Below are 13,834 nucleotides of genomic sequence, written 5' to 3'. Positions count from 1 at the left end.
TAGAATATGATTTTGAGTAAATAACTGAATTCTGCCTCTCTATTGCTTCAGCCTGACTCCCGATGTTAACATCAGTTCTAAATTCCAGGATCTTCAACTTATTGAAGGCACATGTGTGTGTGTGTGTGTGTGTGTGTGTGCACACACACACACACACACACACACACAGGAGATACAGTTGTCTGTGACCTGTGCCAATTGCACTTTTCCTTTCCCATGTCTAGTATAATGCTCATGCAGAAAGACATTTAAATGGGTTGAGAGACCCATATGCTCTTTGGCTGTAAATCCTTTCCCCACTTATTTCTCCACTTGTTGGTTTACTAGCTCATGCTTTCATTTGTTGCTAATATTGAATACTCATACTGATTTCTAGTATTCTTCCTGAACCTCTCACTCTGCTTTGGGGAAGCATAGTTATTGGTTGGTTGGTTGGTTGGTTGGTTGGTTGGTTGGTTGGTTTGGTTTGTTTGGTTTGTAAGCTGGGAAGTTGACTTGATGAATAAGATCACTTGGTGTGTATACATAAGGACCTGAGTTCAATTCCAGTCACCCATTTCAAAACTCTAGGTGTGGTTGCATGCATACCTGCTGTGGAATGGTCAGGGACAAGAGGATTCTTCGGACTTGCTGGTTGCCAGCTTAACTACAGGTTCAGTGAGAGAACCAGTCCCAAGGGAATAAAGTGGGGAATGACAGAGCAAGACTCTGATGTTCTCCTATCACCAAGCACAAACACTGGCATCTACACATTCATTCAACACATGTGTATATGTGTATCTGAACACACACACACACACATGCATGCACGCACGCACGCACACAAAGTGTGCTTTGCATATACATAATTGTCCAGTTAAGTAGAAGAAGAGGATAGGTATTGAACTTGTTCTCGGTTTTAAAAATCTATTTTCTAGTTAAGAATTAGATATGTAACAAGGTCCAACAACAGATTTATACTTTGCTTAGGTATGTGTGGGGGTTAGTGGGGAGTAGTTGACACAGATGTGATCAATAAGCATTATAACATGTGTAAAATTATCAAAGAACAAATACAAGGAAGAAAAAGAAATTTAGAGCTATCATGGTGCAGTTTGACATGTATTTATTCATGAAGCTTGCTGTAGTTGTCACTTTACATGATGTGTGCCTTTTTATAAAAACATCTTTCTTTGATAGTATCCTTCTTTAAAACATATCAAAATGCAACATGACACAGATTCTTGAGTAATGTATTGATTAGCAGTAAGGACGACTTCTGAGAAAGCAGTTATACGATGATCCTATCATTTTTGTGAACATCATCAAATGTACTTATACTAAGGTGGCCATGGTGCCACTAGGAGACCCAGCTTTCCAGGAACCTGTCACATACATGGTTTTTCTCAAGCAGCATATGAGTATCTGAGCTCTATGTGGGTTATATCCTTTTGGATTAGAATCATTTTATTTGGTGTTTCTAATTTCTGTTTTTTTATTTATTTATTTTCATTTTGTAGAGGTTGCTGAATTTTTTCTGTTTGTATATACTTTTTTTTTTTTTCTGAGACCTCAAATTCCAGCTATCTTTCAAGGAGCAAGGAGCAAGAATATCTTTGTTATACAAATATGCATGTTTTAAAAAGCTTAACTTCACTCTAATAATAATTCTAAGACTGGTACTTAGAAATTAAATATACTGTATTTTTTCTAGCAGTATAAAACATTGAACTTTTAAGGTTAAAGATCATTGTTCTAGGTATCAGAAGGTCTGTAACTTGACCTAATTTCTGTTCATGGTTTCATTCATTAAGTGGTTGGTATTCCTCAGCTGCTCCTGAATGCTTGGTGGTGTGGCCCATGAATGTGTCCTTACTCCAAATACTGTACCATTTCCAGGATATGTATATTAGCCTCAATGACTGTTTAGTTATTGAACTGAACAACCATTATTCCTGAGCACATAAAAATACATGCAAGTTCATATTCTAATAGGTTTTTGACTAATTCATAAGACATTTTAGTTAGTAGACATTGGAACTTTAAGAAAATTTGATCCAAAGTTAATGATCAGTCCTGTGCATTAAGATTAACTACTGTTTTGCCTTTGTGCATGAAATTTAATTGGTGGGTAGCAATTTCTTGCATGTGGCATCCTGGTTCAACAGGAAAAAGAGTTGCAGCCAAAGACTGGCATGTGCCATGAACACGGTAAAGAAGAATACTGTTGTACATATAGCATAATTGCCATCAGCGCTGGTCCTTGCTTTGGGTGCACCAGCAAAGAGAGCAACTGCATTTGAAGGAAAGCATGGCAGACCCAGTGAATCTTTGGAAACCTCAAGGGCAGTGTGCTTCCCAGTTGTGAGTGGTATGGACAAAGAACACAAAGAAAGAGCTACTGAGCCAAGAAAAACCAGAGGCATATCAGCTCTGCATGTGCTCACTGAGTTCAGACACCAAGTGACAACAAGTTTTGCATAGTCATTTCCACCACTTTAATTGTCTGAGCATTGTGGCTGTAATGGACGACAGACTCTCCTTTAAACATAATAAATGGCTCACAATTACTCTACTTTGCAGAGTGCTCTTCTGCCCTGGGACACTATAATAACCTGCAAAAGGAAAGAAAGGGCCTAGGGATTTATGAGATGTCTCCATTCCAACCATCTGGGAGAAATACAGCAAGATGGCAGTGTTACCAGAGTTAATCTATCATTGCTCTTGCTACCAGTCCTCTTCCCTCTTGCTTAAGACTATCATGGGGAATTGTCCCTGGCCTTCACAAAGTCTGGCTAGAAATCAATTTTTTTCATGTAACTCTAGAAATATAGCCCAGTTGACCTTCAATTTATTGGACCAAGGGGGAGTTTTTCTAGATAGGAGGGATTTTAAATTCAGTGGTGATAAAAGGACTAATGAGATATAGTCTCTGCCTGTGGTGCTTTCAAGGCCCTACTGGAGAGACAAGCAGTGAATAAATAATCTCAGTGTGTTTGAGAAATACACTGAGTTGACAAAACCTGGGGTAAGAGTAGAACTCTGCTTGATGGGGAAGGCAGGGGTATGCATAATTCACTTTGATTCTCCTTCCCCTAAATTATATGAAGAGCCCATATCTGCACTAGCACTTTCTGAAGTCACTGTGTCTTGCTTACGCACGATCTTCTCCACTCAGAGGTTTCTCTGTCTGGGTGGACACTAGGTACAGTTCTTGGTACTGCCAGCACCCAACCCAGTGCTGAACATGTGTTTGATGAATAAGAAATGTTAGAGGAGCAGGTGCAGGATCGGTTATGTTTCTAAACTTTCTTTTTTAAAGTTATCTTTTGAGAATGCCCTACATAAGTATTACATATGAGTGTTAAATCTTCATTACTCCTCTCCAACTCCTCCCCTTTGCTGCCCTAAATGTGAGGCTCCAGCTAGTCTCACACTTGTGACCTCTCACCTCTTCAGCCTTTCCTCCCAGTAGGCACCACTGCAACCAGACAAGTCACCTAATACCAGTCCCAGGAAACAAGATTTCTTAGATAAACTTGGAAAACCAAAATGTATTTATCCTTAGGCCGAATCAGCTGGATTTTAGAACTTGGATCACACATCATGGTATTTGCCATGTTCCAACTAAGGCTGGGGCATTTACTATTTTGTAACTGGCCTCATGTTTTCTGAAAGGGAGGAGGTATTTAGAGATGGGTACTGAGAACAGCCAGCCCTTCATATCCACGGATGTGTCATCCCCAGAGTCAGCCAATCAAGAATCAAAATTATTTGGAGTTGGAGGTTGTCTCTGTGCTGAGTATATACAGCTTCTTGTTTTCATTCCATAAACAGTATGTTAGCGCAACTGCTACATAGTACTGATGTTGTAGTAGGTACTCATTTGCAAGTGATTTACAATAGAGGGGAGGATATAGGAAGGTGTTCGCAAAAACTATGCCATCTTGTATGAGATGCAGATCTTCGAGTGTGAGTATCCACAAGGATCCTGGAAACAATCCCTCACAGATACTGAGGGATAATGACATGTAATAGATTAGTGAACTGGAGGGCCCCTGCATCCACCTCCCATCTGTCTGCAGAGGAGCATCCTCATGTTGGATGCCACCTGCTGGAGGACTTGCTAGAGTAACCATGCCATGACCTCTGCTCTTCAGCCTTATGTGATGCTGGGACTTCTTTATGGACCCAGACTTTTTCTTTCCCACTCCATTTCCCCCGTGTTTGCACCTAAGCAGACTGCTTTTTGAGTTTATTAAATCTCCTTTCCAGTAGGGCAGGTTGTCCCATTTCATTTGTCACTAATAGTGAATTTCAAACAGACTGGGAGATTTAAACTAGCACAGCTTCAGGTTTAACCCTCAAAATGAGACCAGAGACACTTCATTTATTTCTTAATGGCGACTAATCTCAGCGTTTTATCCGAGTCTACTACGTACCTCTTCTTCTTTCATTCCACAAATGTTTATAAATTTGACAATAAGATGTCAGAAGCTGAAAGATGAATTGAGTGAAGCCACTACCTTCAGCTATTGAGACAAACCAAAGGAGTAAGTAGCACAGTGGCCATTAGCTCTCTCTACAGCTTAAAAATGAAGTGAAAAAGGCAGCGATGGATCTCAGATGTTCTGCCAGCAGCTGTAACATTGTAACGTAGAGAGGGGCACCATGCAAACCATTTATTCCCCAACCAAAAAAATAATTCTCCATTAATTTAGCCACCTTGTATTTTGTCACCATGACTGTGTAAAGAACAGCCATGGAGATGATGGCTAGGAAGGTAAAAGTGCATCTTGAGCAAGCATAAGATCCTCAATCCCGAACACTCATATAAAAGAAGCTGGGTGTCATAGCCCTTGTCAGGTACTCCAAGGCTGGGAGCAGGGACAGATACAGGTGGATCCCTGGAAATAACTGACCAGGCAGTCTAGCCAAGTCTTGAGTATTGGATTCAGTGAGAAACCATATCTCAACAAATGACATGGAGAGTGACAGCAGAAATCACCTGACAGTGACCTCTGGTCTACACATACATGCACATGCATACATAAACTCATGTGTGTGTGTGTGTGCGCGCACACACACACACACACACACACACACACACACACCATGTGCACATGCACGTAAAAATCAAAAAGAGAAATCCACTTCTGTTAATTTCCCCTCGTAATTTCAGGGATTGCAGCAAATTCAGCTCATTATTTCTCCTCCCCCACAATCAGATAGCTAGAGTTGAAAGAGAACAGACCCCAACTCCTAGCAGCTCTCCTAAAGCAGACTTTCCAGCTAGGAGTGTTCTTTGTAAATTTGAAAAGCTTTGTGTGAAGACTAGACTTTGGCCCCACGCTGGCAGTGCGTGGAAGAGATTTGTGAGCAGCCATTAGAGGACCTAAATGTAGTATGCTTACTAAAATTTCTCTACCCTTTTATTCCAATCCCAGTAAAGGAAAAACTACAAGAACCCCCTCTGAACCCCTCTGTGCACACTCGTAGGTTCTGAATGACTTACTTGACCTGTCAGTTTATTTAAAGCTGTGGTCTAAAAGCCACCCTCTAATGTGATTGGCACAGATTCCTCTTTGCCTGGAGCTGATTCTATCAGATGCTGGTGAAAATAACTTTCTCTTACCCACTGGTGCCTTCAATTAACTAACCAGCAAATTAACTTGATTGCCCACGTTAATTCGGCTCCCTGTTTCAGTGGGGCAGTGTGGTTTGTCACACAGCTACTTGCCTCTTGAACACACTGAGCTCAAGGACAAGTTGCAACAAGAAAGTTGTGGTTCTTACTGCCCCTCTCTTGCTTCCTCCATGGACAAGCTTCCTGCAGAGGCTGAGGACAGGAAGGAGGACGCTTCCCTGTTTGTTGCTCTTCTGTGCTCTTCTGTGAACCTAGCGCTGATTGATTTTTGCATGAATCACTGTTTGAAAGGTTTACTATTTTTACTGGCTATAAAAATGCCTTAAACCTTAAATTAAATGGCCTTCTCAGGAAGAGCAGAGCAGCTGTTAATGTTACCCACCTTGGTCTTCGGGACTGTGCATCTTTGTGTTAGCATCTGCATGGCACTGCAGGGTCAGCCATTACATAACAAGCTATTTTAGGGGCTAACACCAAGGTCCTCCGAGATCTCTGTTCGGGTGATGGTCATGTTAGCAGGATGCTTGAAGCTGCCCTGCTTTATCAGAAACACAAAGCCAGAGTCAGAGGAAGAACTGAATAACTTCTCCCTTTCTTACAGTATAGACACCATCTGTTTTGCTCCCAGGGTACACTTGAAAAAAATCACCTTTGATACTCCCACAGTTGCCCTCTCTGAGCTCTGTGTGGACTCTGCCAGCCACAGACTAGCCTGTTCAGGATTAACACACATTTGATGCTCTACTCTAATCAAGTATTCGGGGATGCTAACCCTGATTGCTGCCCAAGGTACTGTGAACTTCTTGGGAAAATGTTCCCTGCCCCTGTTAAAGCATTCCTGATTGAAATACCTAGATGACTTCAACATGGCCTCTGTGGCTACTTCAGAGAGAGACAGCTCAGGAAATATGATACAACCCCAGTGAAGGTGGCATCTGAGGAACCTGCCAAAACAGGCCAGGAGCAGCCAGTTCCCTGGCTTTAGCTGATTGCTCTTGGTACCTGACTGCCCTTGGCAAGAACATTGATGTCATCCACATTTTAGGGGACCAGTAAACAATAGCAGATAAAGACTCAAGTCCTCAGATGCCATCTGGAAGTCACGCTAGGCTGGCTTGCTGAGAACAGGAGCAGCCCAACTAGCCTTCCCTGGCATAGTATCCCTCTCACCTGTCTCCTTGCTCCCTCTTTTCTCAAGGCAGAGTTCCTCAACCCTAGCTATACATTGGTACCCTTCCATGAACTAGGAAAACTAGAACCCGTTTCTGGCACACATTCTAGAATCAAAGTTTAGAGAGCTGAGTCAGAAAAAAAATCTAAATTCCATTTACTTGTGAATGCTAGGAACCATTGACTTTAGAAGATAATTCTTTCTTTTGACCATGTGATGAGTCTTTAAGAAATGTGTTCTATAATTGTTCTACATGCTTGGGCTGCATAGATTCTGGAGGGTGATAAGCACAGGAAGTAAAGACTCTCTACAGGGATGCAAGTAGTACTGCGATTGGGGGGGTATAGGCTTGGATCTCAGTAATTTAGGGGTTCTTATAAGGCAGTTATTAAAAGGAAGATCTTCATGGCAGCAGGAAAGAGAGTGGGCAGGGAGGCAAAAGAGTGAAAGTCAAGGTGCTGAGAGGTGCTTCTTGTGGAAAGGTCATGGAGTTCAAGTACTAGGCTCAATGAAGACAGTGAATTGTATGGGATGATGGAAAGTGTCTTAGTTTCCTCTGTTAGAGTAGTAACATTCAGTAACAAAAGAAATTGGGGGCAGAAGAGTTTATTTTGCCTCCCAGATCCAGGCTGCAATCCATCAGACTCCAGACATTCAGGCACTAGAGGAAACTGGGCATAGCACATCCTTAATCAGAAACAGCAACAATTTCTACTCAGTTCATTTTCTACGCTCTTACTCAGTCCAAAATATTCTGCCTAGGTATTTTGTGCCACCCATAATGGATAGGTCATTCCACCTTAATTAGTATAATTAAGATAATCCCCATAAGACAGGCCCAGAAGGCCATATCCTGGGTAATTTTAGACTTCTGACCACTTGACAATCAACACCACCACAGCTAGTGAATGACACATTAGACTGTCAGTTCCATACTCCAAAAGGTAGTATTCAGTCACTGTAGTTTTTAGCCAAGTTATTGACCTGACTTTACATTTTGAAAGAAGGCAGCAGTTAAGAGGTGAGGCTGCAAAGGACAGAGTTGAAGTTCAAAGTCTACTGACCTAACAAGGACAGGTATGAGGGCAGTGGTTCTAGGAGGGATCAGTGCAAATGATGTGACATTGACAGAAGGAATAGCCAGGAGGCAAAGACAGCATCTCGCTACACTGCACTTGTCAGCTGTGGTCCCAGAGAAATGTCCAGCTTTAATGAGCATGCATCCTTCCAAGACCTAATGGTTCCATGATTTATGATTGTTCATTCAGACTTCACCATCAAGGGTGCTTGGCAGTCATGAGTACAGGTGTGGTCCCTAGAGAACAGGCCTTGGGTTGTGGATAAATGAGATCCCAGAACTCTAACAGAAAATAGTAAAACCACTGGGAAGATTTAGTCTCCAGAAAACTGTTCATTTTCTCAGCTCATGATCCTTAGCTCCTTGACAGAATGTGCCACCTATGCAGACACCAATTATTTATTAGAAGTGGTGCTGTACAGAGAAAGAGGTACAAGGGCTTCACGGCCCATATCAAACACAGACTGGTTTTGGGCTACAAATTAGGTCTTGTTGCTCCTTCAGACAGATAAGGTAAAGGCAAGAATCTCAGAGCACCATGAGAACTACACTGAAGAAATGGAGACAAAATGTGGTTAATGTTGCCAAGGGAAGTCATCCTCTGTGAGATGGAGAAGAACATTTTTGCATTTATCAGTGAAGAAATGTTTCTGATTCATCTGTGGTAATTTCAAACACATGGTGAAATTGTGAGAGGCCAGGCCTCTGTGACTTCAGAGCAGCCTCTTTATTTACAGTAAGCCTGTAAGCCCACACAGCATCATACCAGAGGAATATAGTGGTCACAACAGGGCAAGATTTTTAGTAGAAGAGTGGGAAAAACAAAAAACACCTAAAGTCCTGAAAGCACTCAGGGTGAGAGTGGGCACACTGCTTAAAGAAAATAGCCCCATTGTATCTATCAAAACCAGTTCTTTGCAATGCAGAATATAATCCTGAGCTGCCCTCTAAGTGCAGGGAATACATAGAGTCAGCAGTGAGGAGTGCCTGCCTGAAGGCTGAGGGGAAGATTATATTTTCTAGCCAAGCTGTCTTTAAGAATTTAACTAAGAGGGAGCCCCATAAGATACTGCCCTCAGTGTTCAGCATCTCCTAAATCTGACCACAAATGATGTACTGCCTAGTTTTATGTCAACTTAACACAAGCCAGAGTCATTGGGGAGGAGGGAACCACAACTGAGAAAATTCCTCTATAAGACTGAGCTATAGGCAAGCCTGTGGGTCATTTTTTAAATTAGTTTTTGATGGGCAAGGACCAGTCTTCTGTGTGGTGCTGGTGGTCTAGAGTTCTATAAGAAAGCAGACTGAGCAAGTCAGGGAGAGCAAGCCAGCAAGCAGCACCCCTCCATGATCTCTGCACCATTTACTCTGGCAGGAACTCCAGGTTCCTGTCCTATTTGAGTTCCTCTCCTGACTTCCTTCAATGATGGACAGTGATGGGGAAGCGTCAGTCCATAAATCCTTTCCTCTGCTTTTATCATGATGTTTCACCACAGCAGTGATAGCCCTAATTAGGAGATAGATTCAGAGAGGCTGAGCCTTTTGTCCAGCCTAGCTGGTGAGTGGTGATGGAGCCAGACTCTGCAATGAATACTGTTGACTCTGAAGCTACATGCTTTGCCTCTGTTAACATTGCTTAGCAATTGCCAAGGAGACTACCACACCCTTTTCCCTACCCTCAGCAGTACTGGGCTCCCTTCTGCCTTCAAAGTTTTGCTCATGCTGTTTCTCTCAATTATGGCCTTCCTTTACCACAGTGTGTCTGCATGTAGCCACTTCTCAATCTGGATCTAAAGTCCTAGTGCTGTGTCCTTGTGCTGACAATCATTTGAGAGTGGCTTGGTGTTTGTGGAGTGAATGTGTGGGCTCTTGAATGTGCTGTGACATGGCTTTCTTCTGGGAGGCCAGTGCAGGCTGAGAGTTCATTTAGCACATGTCTCACAATGTCCCTTGCCCTGAGGAAGTGCTTAAAAACATTTGGTGGATGAGAGAGTGACTGATGATGTATAAATGTTGTAGGTATAAAGATAAGGCCTGAGGATACTATACTAGACTAGGAACACAGGAAAGCTCAGTAGGACCCATGAAACCATTTAAATGAACAGTGGTTACATTGACTTACCCAAGACCTAACTGTTTCAGTGTTTTAAACAGTCTTCCAAGGAATGGAAGCTTTTCTCCATGTGAAGTGCAGATGTCTTATGGGAATTCCACACTTTTATTCAACAAGACCTTACAGAGAACAACATGTGATAGGAAAACTTGCCTTACCCCACTATCAGCATGCTGCAGACATTGCTTGAATGTTGGTCCAATGCCAACAGCAAATGTAGATTCTAAGAACATGTTCCCTTTAGTGTCTGTGGAATGTGGACAACTGAAGTAAAATATTTCACCATTCATTTGCTGATACCTCTGCCGGGTCATTTGAAGATTTTTCAAAAAACAAACAAAAAAGACAAATGGTGCCATGTTTTTCAAAGAAGACACAGTCAACAATGGTGACTGAGAATGTCTTATTGTAAGTTTTATACATGACATGTTGAGAATTCACACCATTAATTATTTAAAACTACAGCAGATAGAAGCTAATTTGCAAAGACCCAGAGAGATGTTTAACTTATTATTTTATCATCTTACAGAAAACAAACGAACAAACAAAAAAGTCCTAAGGATTATTTCTTCTTTTGCTTGACATAGAGAGTAAGAACAGAACTATTAGGGCCAGCACAAAATGACAGTGAACTAGGAGTGGGCAAACTTGTACTGGGCTCCACCAACTGCTGTTCTGCATTCCATACCCACTGCTTTTATTCCTCCTCCTGGCTGCAGATGCCACTCAACCCACCTATTTTAGGAAAAGTTTTATGCTTTCTTTTTCTTGTTTTTCCAAATTGAAAGGAGGATTTAAAGGGCCTTTATACTAGATATTCTCCCATCCAGTGGAGACCGTAGTCTTGCACTAGGAAATATGACATTCTAAGCATCAGAGGTAGCTGAGAACATGCCCATGCACTTGGTAAGAAACCATAAATTCTTCCAAGGAAGAATATAATGAAAGTTGAATTTAAAAGTCATTTTCTTTTTTTTTTAACTTTAATTTTATTTCATGCATATGGTGATTTTGCCTGCAAGTATGTTTGTGTGCCACTTGCATATCTGAGTCTAGAGTGCATTAGGTTCTCTAGAACTGGGGTTACAGATGCTTGTGGGCTACCATGTGGGTGCTAGGAAACAAATCCAAGTCCTCCAGCCTAGCTGTCATCGTATTAAAGTAGTACCATCAACTCCATTCATCTTCCCTCTAGTTCTCCTTCTGTCTGGGCCATCTCAGACACACAGGATGGGGTTTTCCTTTTAAACTTAACTAGATATTTGTTGGCAGTCTAGCTGCATAGAGCAAGAATCCATTCACATCGACTTAAGAAAAACAGAATTTGGTTCATGTATCCAAAACACCGAAATGTAAAGTTAGAGTGCCTTTCTGGTTGGATAGAGGTAAACACTACTGATCCTCTCTGCACTCACATTTCTATCTTTTACATGATTCTATTGTGTTCTCTTTATCTCCCATCATCCTCTAAACTAAGGCTTTGGCTATCTGGTTAAATTGAAACAATTGGGACAAGGGTGCAAATTGGGCAGTTTGGGTTACATGATCACCATGAACCCTAGCATGAGTCTAGGCAGCTATATATGGAAATTGCCATCTCTTGTGACACCTCCTTAGATACGTCCAGTGGGCAAATCACCACCCTCTCCGAATTTCTAGTATTTCATTTATAAAATAAGGGGAATGGAGCTAGCTCCACACTCTCAGTTTTGTTCTGATCCTATATAAAACATCACTTCTTTATTTTCATCCTTGTTCCTTTTTTCTCTTGCACATCAAGCCATCCACCAGAAGAGCAAATAACATTGGGAAACCAGTACCTCACTGGCTTCACTCCAGTGCTCCCTAAGTGTAGGAAGGGTTGCCCCTGATGGCAAAGCATAATTCAGTTTTGACCAAATTTAGCTATTGATTATGCTTCGTGGCATGAAATGTTTAGAATTTCAAAACTTGTTGAGCATTCCAAATTAACAATTTTACCTGAGTAGAAAAGCAGATTCAGTTAAAGGTCATCTGGAACATGTCCTATCTCATTATTCTTGGAGCATGAAATCAGGCTTAGATAATCGGTTTTGATTTAGTTGTAGCCCAGGTTCAGAGCTGCTGATGTGTGGAGGTGTTCCAGGTCATTTGTCTGAGTGCATACCAATTGACCACCCATTCTTCCTCTAAGATGGCATCAACTGTATTTTGAATAAAATGTCTCCCACCTGTCAGCCCAGCCTAACCATCTATCCTTTCCACAGTTCTGTGATGATCCTGGGCCTTTTCCATATCTTTCATTAGACCATTAGCTTACAGAAGGCAGAGTCTGTATCTAATTCATATTTGTTCAACATCAAGTCTGTAGTATAGCCATCATACTTGTTCTCTTGGGATCTTCTACATACATCTGTTAGACAAGTCATCAGTTTTCCCTTGCTTCCTTTATGTGTGCAATACTCATCCTAGTCTTCTCGATTGGAGGGAGGATTTAATGAGATAATGAGTAACAAGGGACTTAGTACCAATTCATCATAAAGCAGATACACATATTTAGTTTTGTTTTCTTTTTAAATTCCTAAGTAACACTAAGGAAAGGTGGCCTAAGAGGTGGGAAACTTGAGACCAAATCTCAGCTCCTCTGTACACCAACCAACTGTGATTGATATGTGATTAATGTAAAGCTAATTTCTTAATGTTCTAAAGCTTAAGTTTCTTCATAGTTGAAATGTTGCTAATATCTCCTTGTTGATATAAGTGGGTAAAGTACAAGAAGATGTAGCATACACCCATATAAAGTGTCTATCAGGGCATCAGGTACTTGGTAAATACTCAGTATAGGGTAACATCTCTTATTCTCATTTGTGATAGAGGACAAAGAGCAACAGTAAGATTACAAGCTCTTTAGATGCCTCTGTGGGTTCTCTGACCCCATTTTGCTTAATGTATTTTTGATGAAGATAAATCTATATTAATAGAGGCAATGGTTAGTGGCCTCTTGTGAAGCAGACCTGTCCAGAGGCATAAATTACCATGTTCTTATGTTTCTTGAAGTTCCCAATAGGATATTATTGTTTTAATATAATGAACCCTGTGTCTAATTGCTGACTCAAAGACAAAGAGCACATGCCATTTCCAAATACATAATTTGTATGAACTTCCAGGACATAACAACATGGGGAAGAGGTCTGGGTGGGTATAGGTATCTATACACATCCATTTGAATTGGTGCCAGCCAAACCTCACAGTTAATTGTATCACAGAAATTTTCTCCTGGAAGAAATAATTAACATGCAGACTTCTAACTGTGATTTGACCTTTGTTCCTTTCTGACTCTTGTGTTTGTACTGTTTATAGTGTTGTATCAGAGTTGGCACTCTCCCCTGCCCTTCACTCCAACATAGTCCATTTTCTTCCTTATAGTTCCCACAATGTAAGAAAAAAAATAGACGTTTACCTAATGGAAGTTTATCTTTTAGGAAAGCACACTCAAGGTTGGGACCGAGAAGTCATGCTGTGCACCCGCGGGAGTAAGGAGCTTTTGACATGGAGTCTTTTCTAAACAGAAAAAAGCTTAGCTCTGGGAATATAATGACCTTCCTTTCATTGACAGGTAATGCAGGTGGTGAAGGAGCAGGTTATGAGAGCGCTTACAACCAAGCCTAGCTCCCTGGACCAGTTCAAGAGCAAACTGCAGAACCTGAGCTACACTGAAATCCTGAAAATCCGCCAGTCTGAGAGGATGAACCAGGAAGATTTCCAGTCTCGCCCGATTTTGTAAGTTACCCACTTCTGACTTCCATTTCTGCTACTGACCCCTAGTGTTCCAGTGATGTAACAGCATGGCTAGTTGTCAGCTCATTG

General features: G+C 41.4%; 1 protein-coding gene across 4 annotated transcripts in view; it reads left to right on the top strand.

Moving 5' to 3' along the window:
* Elmo1 (engulfment and cell motility 1) overlaps positions 1-13,834 on the top strand; it is a 526,201-nt gene that overhangs the window by 471,685 nt on the left and 40,682 nt on the right. For all 4 annotated transcript variants that reach the window (XM_051194660.1, XM_051194662.1, XM_051194659.1 and 1 more), the window contains one exon: positions 13,584-13,747. In XM_051194660.1, the coding sequence (XP_051050617.1) occupies positions 13,584-13,747 (164 nt within the window). The remainder of the gene's footprint in view (positions 1-13,583; positions 13,748-13,834) is intronic.

The sequence above is a fragment of the Phodopus roborovskii genome, unplaced genomic scaffold (assembly GCF_943737965.1).
Source record: "Phodopus roborovskii unplaced genomic scaffold, PHOROB, whole genome shotgun sequence".
In the NCBI taxonomy this organism is placed as follows: domain Eukaryota; kingdom Metazoa; phylum Chordata; class Mammalia; order Rodentia; family Cricetidae; genus Phodopus; species Phodopus roborovskii.
Note: the sequence above shows the minus strand (reverse complement) of the source record. Positions and strands in the feature narration are given on the sequence as shown.